A 23400-nucleotide genomic window follows, 5' to 3' on the forward strand; every position below is an offset into this window, starting at 1 on the left:
ACTTGCATCCTATTTATGGCTCAGGCTGAGGAGCATCAGAGTCCACGCCGCCTGCAGCTCGAGCCAGCTGTGACGGAGCAGCGGGGATCGATACGAACAGTGATCCCCACTGTTAACCCCTTGCATGTGCAGCGGACGGGAAGAGGCCTGCGCTCTCTAAGCGTTTTTTAAGATGCGGCTGAGGAGCCGTGTCACGGAGGCAATGAGTGCAGCACGTTCTTTATAATCTCGTGCACCGTTGAAGGTATACAACAGGATCTGGATGACTAATGGAGTTTGGTGATCGTGACGCCAGTGCCTGGATTAATAGTGCGTGGTAGCTAAAGAAGACTAACACACGTATGTAGATAAGTAACAGGCACACCAGTTACTTTCAGACCCGTGGTTGTCTGAATTAATATTAAGCTCTAGAAATTGCATATACAGCTTGTATACAGTATACACTGTTTAACACTTTACACACAGATAAACAGACTTTGAGGGGGCAGCATCTGAGCTAAGGAAGAGCTATACAGAGAGAACTGACAAGAAATACCCTTTATAAACCCCACTAACAGTTTTGCCATTCCTGAAACACTGTGCTTAAGGTTTCTTGAGTTCTCACAAACTTCTATGAAGATTCTCTACTTCTTGTCTGAAGTTGTCGTCCGGTAGAAAGCAGAGCTGGCCTGAACGGACATCAGGTCTGGAAAACAAACAACCTCTGTGATTTATGAGCAGCTGCACACAGGATGTCTTGAAAGTTTACACAATGAGTTTCTAATTACAGCAGGACAGAAGCAAAGGAAGAAGTTGGGTCTTTACGTGGTTATCCGCTTCCTCCCTCATGTCCATCTCAGCTCCTCTCCCCTCCGAGTGACCTCTTCACTGTCTGACTCCCTACTGCACTTCTCTTACTTCTAACACTGTTATCAATTTTTAAGTGTGTGATACAAAATTAATGAACCCCCACTTTTTCCCCTCACTCAGGGGGCCTGTCACAGCCTAACTGATTTATGATGGTGCCTCAACAACCTTAACTCTTTAGTTTCCTGACTCCCTCTTCTTATTAAATGAAGTCCAGCCTAATTACCCTTTGTTAAATTAACTGGTAGTTAGAACAGTTGCTCTTTACTTGCAGCGTAAAGTACTTTTATTCTGTAGTGTCAGTCTAGGTCACTACACATGCTGCAACCAGTGTTAATCATGGTGTGTACAGGGCTCACAGTGGTAGGGCCTGCTTCTGAGACGTCATCAGCTCTTCACCATCTAATCACAGAGCGTTAAATGTGTTGCCATGGCAACCAGACAATGGCGCCTGGGTCTGCCATGGCCTGTGATCGCTATAAGAAGCTAAAATGCATTGCAGTACAGAAATACTGCAGTGTATTATCAGAGTGATCATAGGTTCAAGTCCCCCACTGGGACATAAATAATAAAAATACTAGAAAAGAAACAGAAACTGGTAAAAAAAAATAAAAAAAAATATATATATATATATAAAAAACTTTTCATTCTGCATGGAAAATGCTATAAAAAAGGAGCCAAAATGTTTTTTTTTTGTTTACTTTGCCTCTTAAAAAATATAAAATAAAATAAAAGTGATTAAAAAAAGCGGGATGTGCTCCAAAATGACACCAATAAAAACTGCAGCTCAATAAAAAGCTTCTGGGACTTTGAATTCAATGATTACATTTTTTTCCAAAAAAAGGGTTTTTATTGTGCTAAAGCTAAAAAAATCTATATAGAAAAATATTTTGTGGACAGCAGCGCTCTGATCGAACATGTAAAGAGGGATACGTGTATATTCACATATTGTAGGTGGTTTTAAATCCAGTCCTACCAAAATCCACCACAAGGGGGAAGGAGCACAAGACTGATCTAAGTGACACCAGATGGCGAAACAGACGCGGCAATCCGGGATGGAAACAGTGAGTTTATGGAAAAGTGATCAGGTGCCCATGGGGTAAAAGGAAGACCCTTCCTCATATGGGAGCCGCGCTCCGCAGAACATCCGCAGATATACGATCGCTGAGTGGAAGGTTTTAAGAGAGATTTAATATTCCAAAACAGGAAACAGAGAGAACAATTGGGGAGGAGGGGAATCCGAGCGGGGGAGGAAGAGGGGGATCCGAGCGGGGCGGAGGAGGATCCGAGCGAGGGAGGAAGAGGGGGATCCGAGCGGGGAGGAGGGGGACCGGAGCGGGGCAGGAAGAGGGGGATCCGAGCGGGGGAGGAAGAGGGGGATCCGAGCGGGGAGGAGGGGGATCCGAGCGGGGAAGTTTCCACATGTTTCAGAGTTATTGAAGGCTCCTTTATCCAGTAAATCCTAAGTGTTCTTTGGTACCGTATCCGGACCGAAATATATAAAAAATATATTGTATCAGGACCAAAGAACGCTTAGGATTTACTGGATAAAGGAGCCTTCAGTAACTCTGAAACATGTTGAAACTTTCCCGCTGGGATCCCCCTCCTCCCCGCTCGGATCCCCCTCCTCCCCGCTCGGATCCCCCTCCTCCCCGCTCGGATCCCCCTCCTCCCCGCTCGGATCCCCCTCCGCCCCGCTCGGATCCCCCTCCCCCCGCTCGGATCCCCCTCCGCCCCCGCTCGGATCCCCCTCCGCCCCGCTCGGATCCCCCTCCCCCCGCTCGGATCCCCCTCCGCCCCCGCTCGGATCCCCCTCCGCCCCCGCTCGGATCCCCCTCCGCCCCCGCTCGGATCCCCCTCTGCCCCGCTCGGATCCCCCTCCCCCCGCTCGGATCCCCCTCCGCCCCCGCTCGGATCCCCCTCCGCCCCCGCTCGGATCCCCCTCCTCCCCGCTCGGATCCCCCTCCTCCCCGCTCGGATTCCCCTCCTCCCCGCTCGGATCCCCCTCCGCCCCCGCTCGGATCCCCCTCCCGCTCGGATCCCCCTCCCGCTCGGATCCCCCTCCCGCTCGGATCCCCCTCCCCCCCCCGCTCGGATCCCCCTCCGCCCGCTCGGATCCCCCTCCCCCCGCTCGGATCCCCCTCCGCCCCGCTCGGATCCCCCTCCGCCCCCGCTCGGATCCCCCTCCGCCCCCGCTCGGATCCCCCTCTGCCCCGCTCGGATCCCCCTCCTCCCCGCTCGGATTCCCCTCCGCCCCCGCTCGGATCCCCCTCCGCCCCCGCTCGGATCCCCCTCCGCCCCCGCTCGGATCCCCCTCCGCCCCCTCTCGGATCCCCCTCCCCCTCCCGCTCGGATCCCCCTCCCCCCCCCGCTCGGATCCCCCTCCGCCCGCTCGGATCCCCCTCCCCCCGCTCGGATCCCCCTCCGCCCCGCTCGGATCCCCCTCCGCCCCCGCTCGGATCCCCCTCCGCCCCCGCTCGGATCCCCCTCCGCCCCCGCTCGGATCCCCCTCCGCCCCCGCTCGGATCCCCCTCCGCCCCCGCTCGGATCCCCCTCTGCCCCGCTCGGATCCCCCTCCTCCCCGCTCGGATTCCCCTCCGCCCCCGCTCGGATCCCCCTCCGCCCCCGCTCGGATCCCCCTCCCCCCTCCGCCCTTGCTCGGATCCCCCTCCGCCCCGCTCGGATCCCCCTCCCCCCGCTCGGATCCCCCTCCGCCCCCGCTCGGATCCCCCTCCACCCCCGCTCGGATCCCCCTCCGCCCCGCTCGGATTCCCCTCCTCCCCGCTCGGATCCCCCTCCCCCCCGCTCGGATCCCCCTCCCCCCGCTCGGATCCCCCTCCTCCCCGCTCGGATCCCCCTCCCCCCCGCTCGGATTCCCCTCCTCCCCAATCGTTCTCTCTGTTTCCTGTTTTGGAATATTAAATCTCTTTTAAAACCTTCCACTCAGTGACCAATTCTGCGGATGTTCTGCGGATGTTCTGCTTCCTGAAAAAATCAACTCATTGTATGAACACTCCAACCTTGCAAACGGCTGCTCGGTGGGGCTTCCAGGAGGTTGACCGATCTGTTGATGACTTACCCTGACGCTAGGCCATCAGTAGTTTATAGTGGACAACCCCTTTAATACCCAGAATAAAGGGATTACAGTGTTTGGTAAAGAGCCTGAACCCCTCACAACTGGTCTGAGATCTTCAAGCCTTCCAACAAAGGGGAAAATATCCTTGTTCAGGCTACCAAGTAATCTGGGGGTCCGTGGTGGTCCTGAAGCTCGGACCGCTCTGCGGCTGCGGACAGAATGCTGCAGCATTAACACCGGGCACTTTTATTGTGTCGTTGCAGAAGCCACCAGTCCGATGACCTCCAGCTCCTTCCCGCTCATGCAAGGTTTGTTCTCCAGCCCCCTGCAGTCCTGTCAGTTGGGGGCTTCTGTCCTGCGCTGTGCTGAGGCTGCACTACTGAGACCAGCCGCTGCCTGACTTATCGGTGGCTCTTAAAGGGGTTGTACCACAATTACAGGTTACCCCCATCCACAGGAGGATAGCTTGCTGATTGGTTGGGGTCTCACCTCCGTGTCCCGTCAGAGCGGGGGTCACGTCTCCCCTGCAGTAACGTCACTGTGAATGGGGCGCCCGGTCAGTGCTTTATTCATTTCAGTGGGAATGATGGAAATGCCCGCTTGCGCCGCTCCGGGGTCCCCAGAGCCACATTGACAGTGCATGGAGCAGGGGGACACGGGACCCCCTGAGCAGTGAGAGCCCCTCTGATCTCCCCCCACCCTGTGGGGATGCTTGGCTCAGGGGGTAACATGCAGTCGTTGTACAACCCTTTACAGTTTGGGTGGTCTCATGACATTCTGTTCCTTTGGTCCCAATCACCAATTTCTTGTGTTAAAGGCAAAGGATGGAAGAAGAAGATCAAAAGGAAGGAGGAAACGAACAACAAGTCTGTGAAGGACGAGAAGAGCGGCAAAGTAGAAGGTAAGTGAAGAGAGCGGCTCCGTCCGCAGGATCCCCCATGACCCATCCACCCCGCCAGGGATGGGTATCCCTAACCTGACGCTGATCCCGGCCTCCTTCACATCACACTTTGTTAGCCGCACACCTTGTGCCTTCCGGTGTTCAGTTCTATAGGGAAGCCCAGCAGGTTATACTTTCCTACTCAGGACACTATATACTAACGGACAGCCGCCTGGTGGAGACCAAGAAGACACTATTTGGGCCTCCATTGGCGGACTGGAGCTCTTGGGGTAGGCTTGTTGCACCAGAAGCTTTCCCAACTCGTACGCCAAACGTGCCGAGATAACGCAATGTGATTGGAGCCCAATATGAGATGTAGGTGTGTCTTATAAGGTCCACAAGAAACCGGCCATTACTGCGGTCAGGAGAGAAACAATCCAGTATCTATGGAGGCCTTCCCCTCTCCTTGGGGCCACACACCCGGCTGGGAGGCAGCTTGCTGCAGCAAGACCCCTCCTGATTCATTCATTTTTTCCATGTCAGAGCTGGCAGTGTAAGCCAGAGGGGACTTGTTCATTGTAGCGTACAGGTAGGTCCTGGAGGGCCAAAATAGGTAAGTGCTTTGTTACTCTAGACCAAAGGGTCTCCGCTATACTGTGGGGTGCGCTCCCACCCATCATTTGTCAGATTAAGATCTTGTTCCCCAGGACATAAATTTCACTTGACACAAATGAAGCACATGTCCCCTGCCAATATTCTTAGTGATGGCTAAATTGATGTACGTTAAGGGAAAGGTCATGTGACTGCCCGGCCGCCATCCACTGCTACCGGACGGCACCAGATCAGAACCTCAGGGGCGGAATCAGAGCCGGGTGGATGACTGGCGTTACTGTCCAACATCAGCGCAATCTTCCAGGTTCAGGAGAAGGGAGACCTGCGGAGACAACGGGGCGGCCGCACCTCACCGCCGCGCCATTCACTGTCACCGCCAACAATGGGGGAACTACAAAAACCTCAGAGTGGTGACTGAACAAATCCGGGGCCGACAACGTCCCCAGGGCCACGGCGGTCAATATTGTATTGGCATCGGCATCCAGTAATCAGATTGTGTCGCAAAAATGTAGAGGATGATCCCGGACACCCTGCAAGGGGCTCTGGGGGGCCCGATGAATCCTTGTGGCCCCTAGTACTGCAGCAGCACCTCCCTGCTAATAGCTGCGCCCCCAGAATCCAGCACTGTAGTGGATGCTAGAGAATTCGCTCCTTCAACCAGGGGGACGTGATCTTCACTTGATGTCATTTGTCCCTCTGTATCGGTAATGATGAAGGGGGGGCACATGATGCGCTCATCAATAACCGTCACATTTCATGCGGTTGCAGTTTTTGTGGCTCCTCTGAAGATGGATCTACGGAGCCTGCGGGAGATTACCAGACTCCTCGCATTCTGAGGCCGGTTGTCCGTGTTGGGATATAGGAGGAGAGTTCAGTGTTGTGTGCGGCGGCGGGTGCCACGCGCTTCGCTCAGTGGCAGGATGGTACGTGTAGCTGCTTCATGCGGTCGGACTGTAAGTGTGCGGCTATTGGGAGCTGGAGGAAGAGACAGAAGGGCTTCCCAGTCTATAGAGGGGGCAGCCATGACGCTCCCTCTGCCGGACCAGACAATCAGGTAATCCCCAGGTGCCCCATAAGGAGGTACTAAGGACACCTCAGGCACAAGACCAGGGAGCGCACACATTATACACCCCGCTGACACAAGTGTTGGACACACATAGAAGGGGATGAAATTGGATTTTATTCCCATCTTCCCCCGGTGTTGGCCGCCTTCGGCCTCCATGCCTGCAGTCCCCCTCCGCGGCCGCTTCCCACCAGATCCCCATAGATGTGTGGAGGGATTTGTCTCCATTCCTTGAGAAGAGCTTGCCATATGACATGGTGGTCGTCATGTTGGTGGAGACACGGAGCTGCACCAGAGTATTACCACAGGGGAGGTGATGCCACATTGTCCGGGATGTCTCTGTGCCCATTAGTAGTGAGGGTGGTCTTCACTATAACCAATGGCCCTAACACCGCCCACCATAACAGAACCGCCTCCAAACCTCACTGTAAAGCAATGCCATCACGGAGAAACCGCCCTCCAGGCAACCACCACACCCAAGTGCGCCATCCGATGAGAAGATGGTGTCCTGTTATTCATCCACAACATTTGCTTCCACTCACTTACAGTCCGTCGCTCCGAGCCCCATCGCAGGCGCCGCTGTGCAGTCACTGCTGTGATGTTGTGTGCAGATGCTCGTCCATGGTAACCCTTCACATGCCATTCCCTACGGAGGATTCTGGTACTAATGGATGTCCAATGTCCTGTGAGCCCCCCTGAGCGAAGGGCAGCCGATGTGTGTGATGTCTTCACAGCTCCTACAAGGCTTAGTTGTCTGCGGTCTGCAAGTTTATGAGGTCTCCCTGAACGTGGCGGCACCGCACACACCGGATGGCTTCTATCTCCCAATAACATGGCCAACAGTGGAAGATCCAGGAGCTGCAATGTCCATACTGATTGGTTGGTGACATCCCACCACAGGATCCCGTTGTCAGCTCTACACCTGGTGACATCCCCTAACCAGACCCCGTTGTCAGCTCTACACCTGGTGACATCCCCCACCAGACCCTATTGTCAGCTCTACACCTGGTGACATCCTGCTACCAGACCCCGTTGTCAGCTCTACACCTGGTGACATCCCCCCACCAGACCCCGTTGTCAGCTCTACACCCGGTGACATCCCCCCATCAGACCCCGTTGTCAGCTCTACACCTGGTGACATCCCCCCTGCCACACCCCTTTGTCAGCTCTACACCTGGTGACATCCCCCCTGCCAGACCCCGTTGTCAGCTCTACACCTGGTGACATCTCACCACTAGACCTCGTTGTTGGCTCTACACCTGGTGACATCCCCCCACCAGACCTAGTTTTTAGCTCTACACACCTGGTGACATCCCCCCACCAGACCCAGTTTTTAGCTCTGCACCTGGCGACATCCCACCACCAGATCCCGTTGTAGGCTCTACACCTGGTGACATCCCCCCGCCAGACCTCGTTGTCAGCTCTACACCTGGTGACATCCCCTCACCAGACCCAGTTTTTAGCTCTACACCTGGTGACATCCCCCACCAGACCCTTTTGTCAGCTCTACACCTGGTGACATCCCTCTACTAGACCCCGTTGTCAGCTCCACACCTGGTGACATCCTCCACCAGACTCTGTTGTCAGCTCTACACCTGTTGACATCCCACCACCAGACCCCGTTGTCAGCTCTACACCTGGTGACATCCCACCACTAGACCCTGTTGTCAGCTCCACACCTGGTGACATCCCACCACCAGACCCTGTTGTCAGCTCTACACCTGGCGACATCCCCACCACCACCAGACCCCGTTGTCAGCTCTACACCTGGTGACATCCCACCACTAGACCCCGTTGTCGGCTCTACACCCGCTGACATCCCCCCACCAGACCCCGTTGTCAGCGCTACACCTGGTGATATCCCACCGCCAGACCCTGTTGTCAGCTCTACACCTGGTGACATCCCCCCAGCAGACTCCATTGTCAGCTCTACTCCTGGTGACATCCCACCACCAGACCCCGTTGTCAGCTCCACACCAGGTGACATCCCCCCCACCAGACCCCGTTGTCAGCTCTATACCTGGTGACATCTTCCCACCAGACCCCGTTGTCAGCTCTACACCTGGTGACATCCCACCACTAGACCCCGTTGTCAGCGCTATACCTGGTGACATCCCCTCCACCACCAGACCCCGTTGTCAGCTCTATACCTGGTGACATTCCACCACCAGACCCCATTGTCAGCTCTACACCTGGTGACATTCCACCACCAGACCCCGTTGTCAGCTCTACACCTGGTAACATCCTTCCACCAGACCCCGTTGTCAGTTCCACACCTGGTGACATCCCACCACCAGACCCCGTTGTCAGCTCTACAACTGGTGACATCCCTCTACTAGACCCCGTTGTCAGCTCTAGACCTGGTGACATCCCCCCACCAGACCCCGTTGTCAGCTCTACACCTGGTGACATTCCACCACCAGACCCCATTGTCAGCTCTACACCTGGTGACATCTTCCCACCAGACCCCATTGTCAGCTCTACACCTGGTGACATTCCACCACCAGACCCCGTTGTCAGCTCTACACTGGTGACATCCCCCCACCAGACCCCATTGTCAGCTCTACACCTGGTGACATCCCCCCACTAGACCCCGTTGTCAGCGCTATGCCTGGTGACATCCCACCACTAGACCCCGTTGTCAGCGCTATGCCTGGTGACATCCCACCACCAGACCCCGTTGTCAGCTCTACACCTGGTGACATCCCCCCACCAGACCCCGTTGTCAGCTCTACACCTGGTGACATCCCCCCACCAGACCCCGTTGTCAGCTCTACACCTGGTGACATCCCCCCACCAGACCCTGTTGTCAGCTCTACACCTGGTGACATCCCCTCACCAGACCCAGTTTTTAGCTCTACACCTGGTGACATCCCCCACCAGACCCTTTTGTCAGCTCTACACCTGGTGACATCCCTCTACTAGACCCCGTTGTCAGCTCTAGACCTGGTGACATCCCCCCACCAGACCCCGTTGTCAGCTCTACACCTGGTGACATCCCCCCACCAGACCCCGTTGTCAGCTCTACACCTGGTGACATCCCTCTACTAGACCCCGTTGTCAGCTCTACACCTGGTGACATCCCCCCACCAGACCCCGTTGTCAGCTCTACACCTGACGACATCCCCCCACCAGACCCCGTTGTCAGCTCTACACCTGACGACATCCCCCCACCAGACCCCGTTGTCAGCTCTACACCTGGTGACATCCCTCTACTAGACCCCGTTGTCAGCTCTACACCTGGTGACATCCCCCCACCAGACCCTGTTGTCAGCTCTACACCTGACGACATCCCCCCACCAGACCCCGTTGTCAGCTCTACACCTGACGACATCCCCCCACCAGACCCCATTGTCAGCTCTACACCTGGTGACATCCCACCACCAGACCCCGTTGTCAGCTTTACACCTGGTGACATCTTCCCACCAGACCCCATTGTCAGCTCTACACCTGGTGACATTCCACCACCAGACCCCATTGTCAGCTCTACACCTGGTGACATCTTCCCACCAGACCCCATTGTCAGCTCTACACCTGGTGACATTCCACCACCAGACCCCGTTGTCAGCTCTACACCTGGTGACATCCCCCCACCAGACCCCATTGTCAGCTCTACACCTGGTGACATCCCACCACTAGACCCCGTTGTCAGCGCTATGCCTGGTGACATCCCACCACTAGACCCCGTTGTCAGCGCTATGCCTGGTGACATCCCACCACCAGACCCCGTTGTCAGCTCTACACCTGGTGACATCCCCCCACCAGACCCCGTTGTCAGCTCTACACCTGGTGACATCCCCCCACCAGGCCTCATTCTCCGCTCTACACCTGGGGGCATCTGATAGTTTCTGTACTGGGATCTCTTGTGGGATCCTCTGCTTTATACCTGATGCTACACATCACCGGTGTGCTGGGGGGCACATACTTCTGCCAGCATAGTGTGATTGCCGGGAAGTGAAGGATAAGCCTCATGTTAAATCGTGGTGATGGTGTCAGTAAGGCTCTGGCCCTGCCGGCATAAGGATCTGGCAGTTCCTCTTTGAGTCGTCGGTGGAGCAGCGCTCTTAGAGGAGCTCTTGGTATCATTTACTTTCGGAGATATTAGGCCCTTATAAAGGTAAATGTGCTGCAGCCCGTCTGTAGAAGCGCTCTGCGCCGCAGACCTACATCCAGCCACTGACACGTCTGGCATCTGCCTTCTTATCTCTCATCGTTAGATGGTATCTCCAGGCTGCTCAGTTAATTAAGAAGCGCTCTGCAAGCTGCGGATTAGCAGATAGGATCAGCCTGCCAGCAACAAGTCCGGAGCCAAGTGCATGATGGCGTTCCCAGTATGTAGATCTGGTGTAGCTCCCCCGGGCGCGAGCCGCGTGTCCTCACTTAGCTTTGCCAGACTTGGTTGGTGTCTTCCACGACGCAGTTATTCCCACGTGTCCCGTTCTGGTATTCAGGTCAGGTTCCCCTAGGATATAACGTCCAATCACTGCTGCTCATCCCTCTTCTGGTCACATGAGCAATGAGTAAAGGTCCCGTCGGAGCCGTGCCTACTTGTACATACATTAATCACCTAAGCACGTCCTCCACCCTTCATGCTGTGGATATCCTGTAGATCGGGCATGACTTCTGGTCAGCGATGGTCTACCCACTGGGATCCCCCCAGTCCCAAGCGCTTGGACCATCTACAGCGGTACCACTGAGATTAATTGAACGGGAATTTGTTCCTGGATGCATCGGACACCATTTTCAGTATCGGGGGTCCCGGCTGTTGGACCCCCAGTTACCAGCATGTTATGCGCTATCCTGTGGGTTTCCCATGGCTGGAGGATAACTTTCATTTGTGGAACGACCGCTATAAGCCTTGTATCAAACATGGCAGCTTGTGCCGGGATAGAGAACAGAGCCGCAGGTGTGACTAAATGAAGACCCCTCCTTAACCCCTTCCTGCAAATGAGCGTTCTTATGACAAATCTAAAGACAAACTGTAAAAAAACACTAAAAAATAGTAATAGGACATTTTTTGGGTGCAGCTTCCCCTCATTAATTAAAAAACGTTTTAACCCCCATGCTTGGTAGTGCTGCAGCTCCAATGACTCGGACGATCCAAGGAACACGGCTGACATCCTGCAGGGCAAAAGCTGTGAAACAAGAAGGGTACAAAAACCAAACCAAGATGAGGTTTTTGGTTCATTTCATCCCCCCCAAAAAACGCAATAAAAGTATCACAAAAGCCGTGAATTCCCCAAGTGGCACCGATACAATCTAGAGCCACAAACCACCCGCGTGCGGCCGGGAAAGATGGGAATGGTCTGGGACGATGCAAGAAAATAGATATTTTCAAACAAAAGGGGGTTTTATTGAAAGCTGCGGGATTATTGTGGAAAAGCTGAAAATCTATCAAATGTTGGTCGTGTTGTAACCGTACCGACCGGCAGATACAATGTATCCGCAGGATGAACACTGTAAACAAAACCAAACCTAAAACAAAGGCGGAATTGATGTTTTCTCCCGGTCGTCCCCAAAAAATGACTAAAAGTTCTACAATACATTATATGGACCCAAAAATGGTGCCAATAAAAACTACGGCTCGCCGCGCAAAAACACCCCTCTTATGGCCGCGTCAACGCAGAATGAAAAGGGTATGGAGAGGAAAATCCCCCAAAAATTGTTTGTGTCCTTAAGACCAAAATAGGCCGTGATCCTAAGGGGTTAAAGGGAATCTGCCACCAGATTCTTGCTGCCCAGACCACAGGGGGCTGGGGGGGGTATTGCAAGTCTTTAGGTAGAACAGAAGGAGCAAGGAAGAGGCCAGTTCTGTTCCAAGGAGCTGCAGATCTCCCCAGTGGTGCCGTTGACCCTGCTAAGACATCTTAGCTCCTAGGGTCAAACAATGTGTAGTCGGGGGCCCATAAGCTACGCTGGACCTCAGTGACGTCTCCATGGGCTTCAGAAGACCACCGGTTCCATACTGCTGTGACCAGCGGCGTGTTTAGGCGGCTGTAGCTATGTAGATCCTGGTTAGGTCTTCAGAATGTCTTCCACATCCTGGAGTCTTCAGAGAAACAAGGGTGTTTCAAGGGGCCTTCCCACCATGTCTACTGATGGACTGACTGGAGACTCTCGGCTGACGTATATGAGGACGTTGCATTGTGAGAACTCTTTTTGAAACCCCCAAATTGTTTTCTCGCAGAACCGTACACTTGTGGGGCTTGCGGGATTCAGTTCCAGTTTTACAACAATCTCCTGGAGCACATGCAGTCACATGCCGGTGAGAATACTCGCAAACTCATTGTCATTTGCTTGTAAATGAAGTCTTCTACTAGCTCTCATCCTCAGATTCTAGCTCTGCCCTGGCTTGGAGGCTTTCTTCCCATGTTAGGTGCTTCCATCCTGGCTTTACGCTTCACCTCACTGTATGGTAAAATCTGATTAGTACGGCAGCGCGAGAAGGAGGAGAGCCGCCCGCACCTTTCCAGGGTCTCCAATGTTCGGCCCAAGCCTGGATTGGCGTTGTGCCCGTAACGGAGGAGCGGCGGCAGGTTGGCAGCAGGCGGGTCTCTGCCAGCTTTATTAATCAGATTTGCTTGAAATAAGTTTTGATGTAGATCTGTGACGTAAGGGAATCCTGTGGCAGGGCTGGTCCGTAGACCCATCTCACGCACCTTCCTTCTACCTTGGCTGTCTTTGTGGAGGCACTTATATCTTCTGGTCGTCTCTGTGTGATTCAACTAACCCCTTGTCTGTCTTGGAATTGTATCTTGAGATTCACTTGTAGGTTACAAACTGTTTCCTCTTCTCTACCTTCAGCTGACAATGAGAATAACATCCCCATCAACCAGACCAGGTCGCTGCCGCCCGCCGAGGAGAACTGGAAGCCTCAACCCCAAAGAAACAGCACCAATAACAGTATGTGTGATGAAGGCTGGTCATGTCTGGGTGATGGGATCATTCTACCGAAGGGAGCCTCCACCCATCAACACCCCGGTTATTACCGACATCTGAAATGCCATACACAGTGAATGGCCCCCTTATTAGAGCCCCCAGCTACTTTATTAGAGCCCCACCCCTTTATTAGAGCCTCCATCTCTCTCATGATTGGTGCATTGGAAATTCTCCCTGTGACCCCAGAGTGCGGCATATAAAATGTATCACGTGATTTTAAGCGACTTTCAATGAGGCCGGTCATCGGTGCTAGACTAGCCGTGATGGAGAGAATACTGAGAATGGCGCGATGGAGGAAAACATCCAGCGAGGGGGGATCCTGTGGGGGAAACAACTCATCACTGAAAGGGGTCGGAGGAGGATGTCAGGAATCGTTCTGACCAACAGGCTGCACAGTCAGCTGAATACAACGCTGGAGCTCCAACTAACGTGTCCGCACGCACAACTCGCCGTTCCTCCGCACGGATGGTATAACAGCGGGCGACCAGTTCCAGCGCCATTGTGTCTAAGAGGAACAGAAAGACTCCAGCGGGCAAAAGAGCGCAAAACTTGTATCACTGAGCAGCGGAGAAACATCTCCTGGTCAGATGGATGCAGATCTCTGTTGCTGATGGGAGGGCAGAATTTGGTGCAAGCAGCATGAATCGCTGACCCCTTCCTGTCAGCCAGTCAGAACATGTCAACACCGCCATCTAATCTGCAGCAACTACAAGAAGCTTCCTGTCCGCAGGGGCCGGTATTACTGCAGGAGGGTCTCATCACCGAGTGGAGTCTACGCCACAACGAAACACTACAGCTCTGAAGGAGAAAGGAGTCCATCGCTACTAGATGGGGGCTAATAAAGGGTCCGTTCAGTGTAGATGTGTAAGAAGATAATGGTGGGGGCTCCCAAAAATAGTGGTGGGACCAATGCGGTGGTGTTGGCTGCAGCAGGTAGGTGGTCTGCTGGTTTTTGCCTCGGTGTCCCTATTTACCTCTGCAGAGACTTGATTCATGCAAATGTATCGTGTGTTTGTGTTGCCTGCTGTAACACGCCTGAGATCCTCATCACCTAAATGTCTTGTTCTTGTCTCACCTCTTTCAGCGGCCGCAGCGTCTTCTGCACCGGTGCCAGCCGTTAACAACTCCATCCCCGAGAAGGAACGCCAGCACATTGCGGAGAGGCTTCTGAGGGTAATGTGTGCAGATCTGGGAGCGCTGAGCGTGGTCAACGGCAAAGACTTCCTCAAGCTGGCGCAGACCCTTGTAGACACTGGAGCTCGTTACGGGTCGTTCTCTGTAAATGAAATCCTGGGTAACATGAACACGCTGGCACTGAAGCATCTACCACGAATGTACAACCAAGTCAAGGTCAAGGTGACCTGCGCCCTGGGAAGCAACGTCTGCTTGGGGATTGGGGTTACCTGTCACTCGCAGAGTGTCGGCCCGGACTCCTGTTACATCCTTACCGCATATCAGGCTGAGGGGAATCAGATAAAACGCTACGTACTCGGCATCAAAGACGTGGATAATAGAGACAGCGGCGAGTTCATCCACCAGTGGGTGCAGAACGTTCTCTCGGAGTTTGTCATGTCGGAGATTAGGACCGTGTATGTAACGGACTGCAAAGTTAACTCTTCCGCTTTCTCCAAGGTCGGGACGTGCTTACGGTGTTCCGCTTGCTCATTAAACTCTGTGGTACAAAGCGTATTAAACAAGCGCACATTGCAGGCCCGTAACATGCACGAGGTCATAGAACTTCTGAATGTCACTGAAGAGCTGGCAGGGTCAACTGGCATTGCCAGGGAGACGTTCGGTTCCTTGGAAGAAAGCTCTCCTCCTCCCTGCTGGAACTCTGTCACAGACTCCCTTTTGCTCGTTCACGAGAGGTACGAGCAAATCTGTGAGTTTTACAGCCGGGCAAAAAAACTGAACATCATCCAAAACCTAAACAAACATCTACTGAGTAATTTAGCTGCCATCTTGGCCCCGGTGAAACACGCGGTCATTGAGCTTGGTAACGAGCGGAAGCCAACCCTACAGCTTGTTCTTCCCACCTACGTAAAATTGGAGAAACTCTTCACCTCAAAGGCCAACGACGCCGGCATCATCAGCAAGCTTTGCCACCTGTTCCTTGAAGCGTTGAAGGAGAACTTCAAGGTCGAGTCTGCACACAAAGTCGCTATGATTTTGGACCCTCAGCAGAAACTGCGGCCCGTTCCTCCATATCAGCACGAAGAGATTATCAGTAAAGTCTGTGAATTGATCCATGAGGTCAGAGATGGAGTCGAGGAGACAGAGTTCGAAGCGCCAGCCAAAAAACCTAGACAATCCACCGAAACGACCAAAGTTCAAGAAGATGATCGGCTGGGGAAGAACGAAGTCTACGACTATTTACAGGAACCTCTCTTTCAAGTGACTCCGGACCTCTTCCAGTACTGGTCATCGGTTTCCCAAAAACACATACACCTCTCCAAACTGGCCTTTTGGTTGTTGGCGGTCCCCGCAGTCGGGACACGGAGCGAGTGTGTAAATATGTGCGAACAAACATTACTCATCAAGAGGAGGAGACTTCTCAGCCCTGAAGACATGAACAAAGTCATGTTCCTGAAGTCCAATATGCTTTGAACCGCTCATGTTTTTGGGGTTTTCGGACTACTTTTAAAACACTGTTCCAAAAATAAAGTGAATGACAAGGCTTTTATGCTGAAAACACTGTGGACCTCAAAAAGGAAATGCTAGGAACCAAGTGCTTTGTGTTTGTTTGTTTTCGACTCGAGAGAGACTGCTTGTTCTTAGGATTCCCCACAAGGATGGCGACTGTTCTCCACGCTCCAGGCAGCTGACTTCCAAAGTCACTTGAAGATTCAACTTTTTTTTTGTTTTCTTTAAGTTTTTCTCTACACATAGTAACTATTTATTTTTCACGGTTTTTGGCAGAGCCTTATATTATACGGCGTGTTTGGTAAATCGACTATCAAATTAGTAACAATATTGGGGGAAGGAGATGAAACATTGATGGAAGGGAGGAGCCTTCAGCCACTGAGCATGAAGAACTGAAGACCCGTCTCCATTCCCTCTTTTGTTTGTTGGGTCTTCTCCGTGTTCTGTCCTCGAGGAGGCTGCCCGGTTGTATTTTTTATGTCTGTTCTTTAGACTACTGTATACTGACTGGACTGTTAGAAACCACCTGATTGGTCCTTTTCCCGATCCGAAGAACCAGATGTTTTTGGAAAAAGAAAAAAAAAATTCAGCGAGAGATTCTAAAAGGTCTGGAATGTAACCAGTGGACACGAGGAGCAACGATTGTGAATGTATGTGCAATACCTGGCACAGGAGGATGCCCACACTATAACTGTAGCACAACGGTCTGTGGAACACAGCAGGGTCACTCGGCGCTGCTCCCTGCTGACCGGCGTTTAAGAAAAGGCTTTACAACTGTTCCGTATTTAGTGAAACTTTTTAAAAAGGGTTCATAAAAAATGGTGTTGGTTTTCCTTTTTAATCCAGAATCAGCGCCTCCCCTTGTCCAGTGGCGGCGTGTGGTATTGCAGCTAAAGCCAAGAGACAAGAGTGCTGCTGTTTTTGAAATAAAAAAAAAAAGATTGTTACTTAGAACGCCACTAGGGTCACCTTACATGAGTTGTCAGCCCTCTTTTGAACGGATGACCAATCCTCAGGATAGGTCATCAGTAGTTGGCGGACGGGGGTCCGCTGCTCAGGACCCCCGTCTGTCAGCTGATTGGAAGTTGTCAGCACAGGAAGTGGGAGCACCGGCGTGACTCCATTGATGTTACCTCAAGTCCTGACCAGGAGAGAAGCAGGACTTGGACTTGCAGCGTGGCGCTCCAACTTCCTGTGCTGACAGCTGATGACGGCAGCTGGCCCGCCGCACGGGACAGTTGGCCAGATGATGCGCTGATGGATGGTGGTCCTGAGCGGAGGGCCACGCCGATCCTTTGGATAGGCCATCGGTAGTTTAGAACTGGACAGCACAGGATTAAAATATCATTGCTGCTTCATTCCAGAAACAAACAGCGCCGTGTCTGTCTGCAGGCGGCGTCTGGTACTGCAGCTTTGCTCTAGTAAAGTGAATGAGGCTGAGCTGTAACACCACACAGAACCTGCTGGCAGGCGTGGCGCTATTTAAAAAATAAAACTAAAACCCGCTTGTCCTGTAACATAAGAGTTTTTATATATCATTGTTGGCGCTTCACCTTGGTGGTCCGGTTGCTAGGGGCGCCTCTGCATAGCAACCATGTCAGCATCACTCCACTAGAGAAGCTATTAATGGGGCAGAAGAAAAAAAGATTCAAATGTTAAAAATGTTTTAAAGAAGAATCCAAAAAGTTAGTTCTCCCCAAGACTGCATTCACCCGGCGCTCAGCGGATGCAGGAAAGAGTGAAATCTGCTGCGGAACCCTGCGGCAAAGATGCCATGTGTGAACTCACCCCAAGGGGTGTGTCCTCAGGGCAGAAGGGGGTGTGTCCTCAGGGCAGAAGGGGGGGTGTCCTCAGGCAGGGGGGGGGTGTCCTCAGGGCAGATCTGCGTCCCCCGGCCGAATTGGTTTATAGATGGGGAGGAGTGACAGTTCCTTTAAGGATTCTCATGGTCGCTCGGTGTCCCTATGATAACACTGAACCCCTGAGACAAGTCAGGAGTTGCAAGGGGACACGGGTACTTTTCTTTAGGCTAGAGGGGCTGCAGAATGAATATTTGGAGGTCTTCTTTGAGGGTTTCTCCAATTGTAAAGTATTAATGGCCTATCCTATGGCCAGACCATCAGTAGCAGATCGGTGGGGTTCCGCCCCTTGGGAGCCCCTGCTGCTCAGCTGTTTGCTGGGCCGGGGTGTTAGTGCACTAAGTTGATTTAAGCAGGAAGCAGACAGCTCCATTCCCACTGCAGTGGCCAAGCTTGGTATTACATCCAACCACCTCAATGGGAACTTTGCCTGTAATACCAAACCTGGCCACTGCCTTGGGAACGGAGCTGTCTGCTTCCTGTAGGAATTAGCTCAGTACACAAGCACAGCGGTCTAGCAATATTGATCTACTACCTGTAGATAGGCCATCAATAGTCTTATAAACGGAGGCGGCCTTGTACAATATGCCCCCCGCTCAGTGACCACACCATAAGTTAGTAGCTTCCCATCTTATCCAAGAAGTTTTTTCATTCTATTTTTGTTTTTTCCTGCAAACAATCAGCCAAATTTTACTTTTCCGAGAAACACTTTCCTGATTGAACCAAAGCGTCTTCAGCTTCTACTGGACCGAAGGGCTGCGCGGCGCGGTCGGTTCTGGACAAACCGGAGCAGAGTGGAACTTTTTGTTTTTGCCTCCAGTGTTTTTGAGTCGGTGTTAGTTGATTAGACACTAATTACTACACGCTCTGATGATGAGACGTATTTACCTCACCGTTAGTTGTTTCTGCTGTTAGGAGACGTAGATCTGAATATTAGCAAGTCGCAGGGCTACCAACTCGGCGGATACGGACCCGCGGGGCTACAGGCTCACACGGATAGGGACCCGCGGGTCTACAGACTCACACGTACACGGACCCGCGGGTCTACAGACTCACACGTACAGGGACCCGCGGGGCTACAGACTCACACGTATAGGGACCCGCGGGGCTACAGACTCACACGTATAGGGACCCGCGGGTTTACAGACTCACACGGATACGGACCCGTGGGTCTACAGACTCACACGTACAGGGACCCGCGGGGCTACAGACTCACACGTATAGGGACCCGCGGGGCTACAGACTCACACGTACACGGACCCGCGGGGCTACAGACTCACACGTACACGGACCCGCGGGTCTACAGACTCACACGTACACGGACCCGCGGGGCTACAGACTCACACGTACACGGACCCGCGGGGCTACAGACTCACACGTACACGGACCCGCGGGTCTACAGACTCACACGTACACGGACCCGCGGGTCTACAGACTCACACGTACACGGACCCGCGGGTCTACAGACTCACACGTACACGGACCCGCGGGTCTACAGACACACACGTACAGGGACCCACGGGTTTACAGACTCACACGGATACGGACCCGCGGGTCTACAGACTCACACGTACACGGACCCGCGGGTCTACAGACTCACACGGACCCGCGGGTCTACAGACACACACGTATAGGGACCCGCGGGTTTACAGACTCACACGTACACGGACCCGCGGGTCTACAGACTCACACGTACACGGACCCGCGGGTCTACAGACTCACACGTACACGGACCCGCGGGTCTACAGACTCACACGTACACGGACCCGCGGGTCTACAGACACACACGTATAGGGACCCGCGGGTTTACAGACTCACACGGATACGGACCCGCGGGTCTACAGACTCACACGTACACGGACCCGCGGGTCTACAGACTCACACGTATAGGGACCCGCGGGGCTACAGACTCACACGTACAGGGACCCGCGGGGCTACAGACTCACACGTACAGGGACCCGCGGGGCTACAGACTCACACGTATAGGGACCCGCGGGTCTACAGACTCACACGTATAGGGACCCGCGGGGCTACAGACTCACACGTATACGGACCCGCGGGGCTACAGACTCACACGTATATGAAGAGACGCCAGAACATTATAGAAAGGATTAAAAAATATGTAGATACAAAAAAATATACTCTCAATGATAGATTTAACACTAAATTATTGGTATCCCTCCAACCGTACCGGGGGTCACAGAAGGACGGGACCCCCCCACATAGATTGAAAATGGTTTGGCAGTTGGTGATGCAATTTTGCATACAAGTTGCAGGGGGAGGGGGCGCCGGTTAGGCAGTGTCAACAACATGACGGCCATTTTAAATGCTGCCATCTTGGATGCATCCGGAAGGTTTTCAGCGGGACGGTCAGGGTGTGATACATAACTGTATTCGCTCTCGTGATAACAGCGGTTGTTCCTTACGGGCCTCTTCCATCAGTAATTGCTTCTGCCCGCTGCGTTGTGGGTAATGAGAGGTTGGGTTGGGTTGGGTGGCGATGACACGTGTTCTGCTTTCGCCTGACGGAGGATGATCTGTTCACGCCGGAGATAACGCCATCAGTCACGATGCCGTAAAGAACAATCATACCGACCTTCCTGATGGAAAAATTATGAGTTGAGTCATTGATGTTGGCATTCAAAATGGCCGCCATGTTGGTGACATGGCCTAACTGGCACCCCCTCCCCCTGCAGCTTGTATGCAAAATTGCATCACCGTCCGACTAACCGTTTTCAAACCATAAGTGGGATCCCGCCCTTGAGCCCCCCGGTAGATGCCGCTCTCCTCGCAGTTCACCATCTTCATTCTAAGCCTTATAGGATATATTTACCTCAGCGAGGAGGCGGCCATTCTGTGGCTCATGGGCCGGTGATGTCACTCATGATGTCATCCGCACAGGCGGACCCCTGACCCCACTCCCTGTGGCGGCAGCAGCTACCTTCTAACATTAACAGTGAAAAGAGGCCAAAAAAATCCCCCGCAGCCCCTGCGATTCCCCCCCCCCCTGCGATTCCCCCGCAGCCCCTGCGATTCCCCCACCCCCCCTTCGATTCCCCCGCCCCCCTGCGATTCCCCCGCCCCCCTGCGATTCCCCCGCCCCCCTGCGATTCTCCTGCTGAGCTTTAACTTACAATTAACCAAATTTTCTATATTTCAAATAACCAGGGTGCAGAAACCGCGTCTATCTCAGTGCGCGCCGCTCACCGCCCTTTTATACCGCGTTACAAGTTTTTATGGTTTTTTTTATGCAGAAATTCCGACTTTCTTTGTATTTCAGTTGCAGTTTTTTCTTCGCTCGTGAGACGCTTCGGCCGCGGTTTGTTGCGTTCTGTATATACGGCCGTTGTGATGACCCTGTTCATACTTCGCAGAGACCCGCCGCTCCCCGATGACCAGAACTCCACTGTACAGCCGCCGCCGGAGTCTTAGCCCAGGTTAATGGATGTCAGAACTTTGCACTGTGTTATGTCAGAGGGGGAAAAATACTCAACGGAAATAAATGCGCGCGGCAAATGGGGAGGGGGGAGGGGTATGGGGGGGGGATTTAATTTTATTTTTTTACTTTTGTCTTGTAAATTTAATCCAAATGTTACGAAGTTTAATGTGAAGGAATTTCTCAAGGAAGTTGATGCAGAAGGTTGATGGCAATACCACATGTTCACTCCGCGGCGCGTCGCGAGGACGGCCGCACACCGAGACTCACACAATAGATTTTCTAGGCTGGGTTTTCTACAGGTATTAACGAATATTTTTCTTAATCCGTTTCCCGTTTGGTGTTTAATATTTCTTAATACCGGTAGTGCGTGTTCCTTTCTACTTTTTTAGTAACACAATATTTTTCTACAGATGACACTTGCTGCGCGGTGCTGATGGTTGCGACACGCCGTGCGTTGGCTCCGCGCACCGGATGTCCACTCAGATTCCTCTATTTGAAAATAGACTTGTTCTGTTTGTTGGTGCGGATCCAGAATCTCTCAGAGCAATACTGCACTACTGAGGGGCGGCTTCTTCTAGGTTTGCTTTGGTGTTTTTGTAAAAACAGAAAATAAAAAAAAAAGTTTTCTAACTGCGGCCGCGAGGGGGAAATGGGGGAGGAATTTTTGAAACCCTGATAAACCTAATTAGGAAACAAACTAGAAAAGGTTCAATTTGCACCCTAAAAGAATTTTTTTTTTAATGCGCAGGTGTAAATCCTGCCCTTGTACAAGACTCCGAGCGGCCCAGAGGGGGGAGCTCTATTGGCTGCGGCACTCAGATCCACCAGCTTCCAGGCCCCCCTATTTCACTCTTGCAAGGTGGCTGCCACAATCTTCTCCCCAGTGCTGCTCTCTGATTGGCCGGTGCTGATCGCCTTGGCAGGGCCTGGCCGTTAGCGATGCACAGTTTGCGTTAGGCAGCCAGAAGGTTGGCGCTGGCTGAGCCACGGAGTAGCGGATAACTTCACTCCTCGAGGCCCTGGATAGATGTTTCTAATGTATTTTTTTACTTTTGTTCAATGGCGGTTGAGTCCGAAGAAGACGCCGTTTTATTGTAATTAGTAGAGTTTCTTTCTTCGGGGGCAGAAAGCATCCCGCTAAATATAATTATCTGCTGTAAAACTATTTTGCATGCACAGTTAAAAAAAAAATTCCTCCCTCCCTCTCGGGTCCGGCGGTTATTTACGAAGGTCCTTCACATTCGTACTCCGCAGCTTGACCAGGAGGACGTTGGCCTTCTGGTTCGGATGGACTCCGGTATTGATGTGAAGCCGCCTTGGTTTTCTATTATACTGACCTTTGACAAAAGTTCTATATAAATATATATGAAGATTCTATAAATGTCTATATACAAACGGGGCAGGTTGGCTGTTTTTCCAGTTTGTTGCTGTCAACAATTAAAGTTATAAAATATTCCTTGTATATGTTCCAAACTGATGCGAGACGGCGGCGCAACTAGCGGGCGAGGAAATCCAACTACTTGTTAATGCAACAACTATTTGCTGATGCCAAGACAGAAGAAACTTTGTGACTTTGAGGACAACCCAGTTGCTTGATGACTTTGTCTGTGATGTATTTATGGTTTTACAATAAAAGTTTAAAAAGAAAGTTCTGCTGCGCGGGCGGCCGTGTCTCATTGGCTCAGTGGAGTAGATGGTAGTGCACTAATGGTGGAGGGGCTTCTTGAGGAGCCCCCAGAGAGGAAAGAAAAGCACAATTTATTTACTTCAAGAAACCGTTGTAGCGCTGAGAACCAAGGAACCGACTCCTCGTATAGAAATATGGGACTGCTGTACATGGCCAGAGTTGTCAGTCTCAGCACCTTGGACACCCCTCGACAGCCTGTATGCTTAAAGGAAACCTGCAACCCATATGAGCACCATAAACGAAGTTGCAGATTTTATGAACCAAGGTCAAAGAAGTCCGGGGGATGTACACTAAATTCAGAAAATCCTCACACCCCTCACTGTCTTACATGTTATGTTATGTCCTCGCAGCCCCCA

General features: G+C 52.6%; 1 protein-coding gene across 3 annotated transcripts in view; it reads left to right on the forward strand.

Moving 5' to 3' along the window:
- The window catches only part of ZNF618 (zinc finger protein 618), a 166919-nt gene extending 149023 nt beyond the window's left edge, over nucleotides 1-17896 (forward strand). For 2 of the 3 annotated variants that reach the window (XM_066580007.1, XM_066580009.1), the window contains 5 exons: nucleotides 4186-4230; nucleotides 4740-4823; nucleotides 12665-12742; nucleotides 13282-13380; nucleotides 14501-17896. In XM_066580007.1, the coding sequence (XP_066436104.1) occupies nucleotides 4186-4230; nucleotides 4740-4823; nucleotides 12665-12742; nucleotides 13282-13380; nucleotides 14501-16023 (1829 nt within the window). In that variant the 3' untranslated portion in view covers nucleotides 16024-17896. The remainder of the gene's footprint in view (nucleotides 1-4185; nucleotides 4231-4739; nucleotides 4824-12664; nucleotides 12743-13281; nucleotides 13381-14500) is intronic. The other variant, XM_066580008.1, reaches the window with a different exon arrangement.
- The last annotated feature ends 5504 nt before the right edge of the window (nucleotides 17897-23400 follow it).

This window comes from Eleutherodactylus coqui, chromosome 10 (assembly GCF_035609145.1).
Source record: "Eleutherodactylus coqui strain aEleCoq1 chromosome 10, aEleCoq1.hap1, whole genome shotgun sequence".
NCBI classification, from domain to species: Eukaryota; Metazoa; Chordata; class Amphibia; order Anura; family Eleutherodactylidae; genus Eleutherodactylus; species Eleutherodactylus coqui.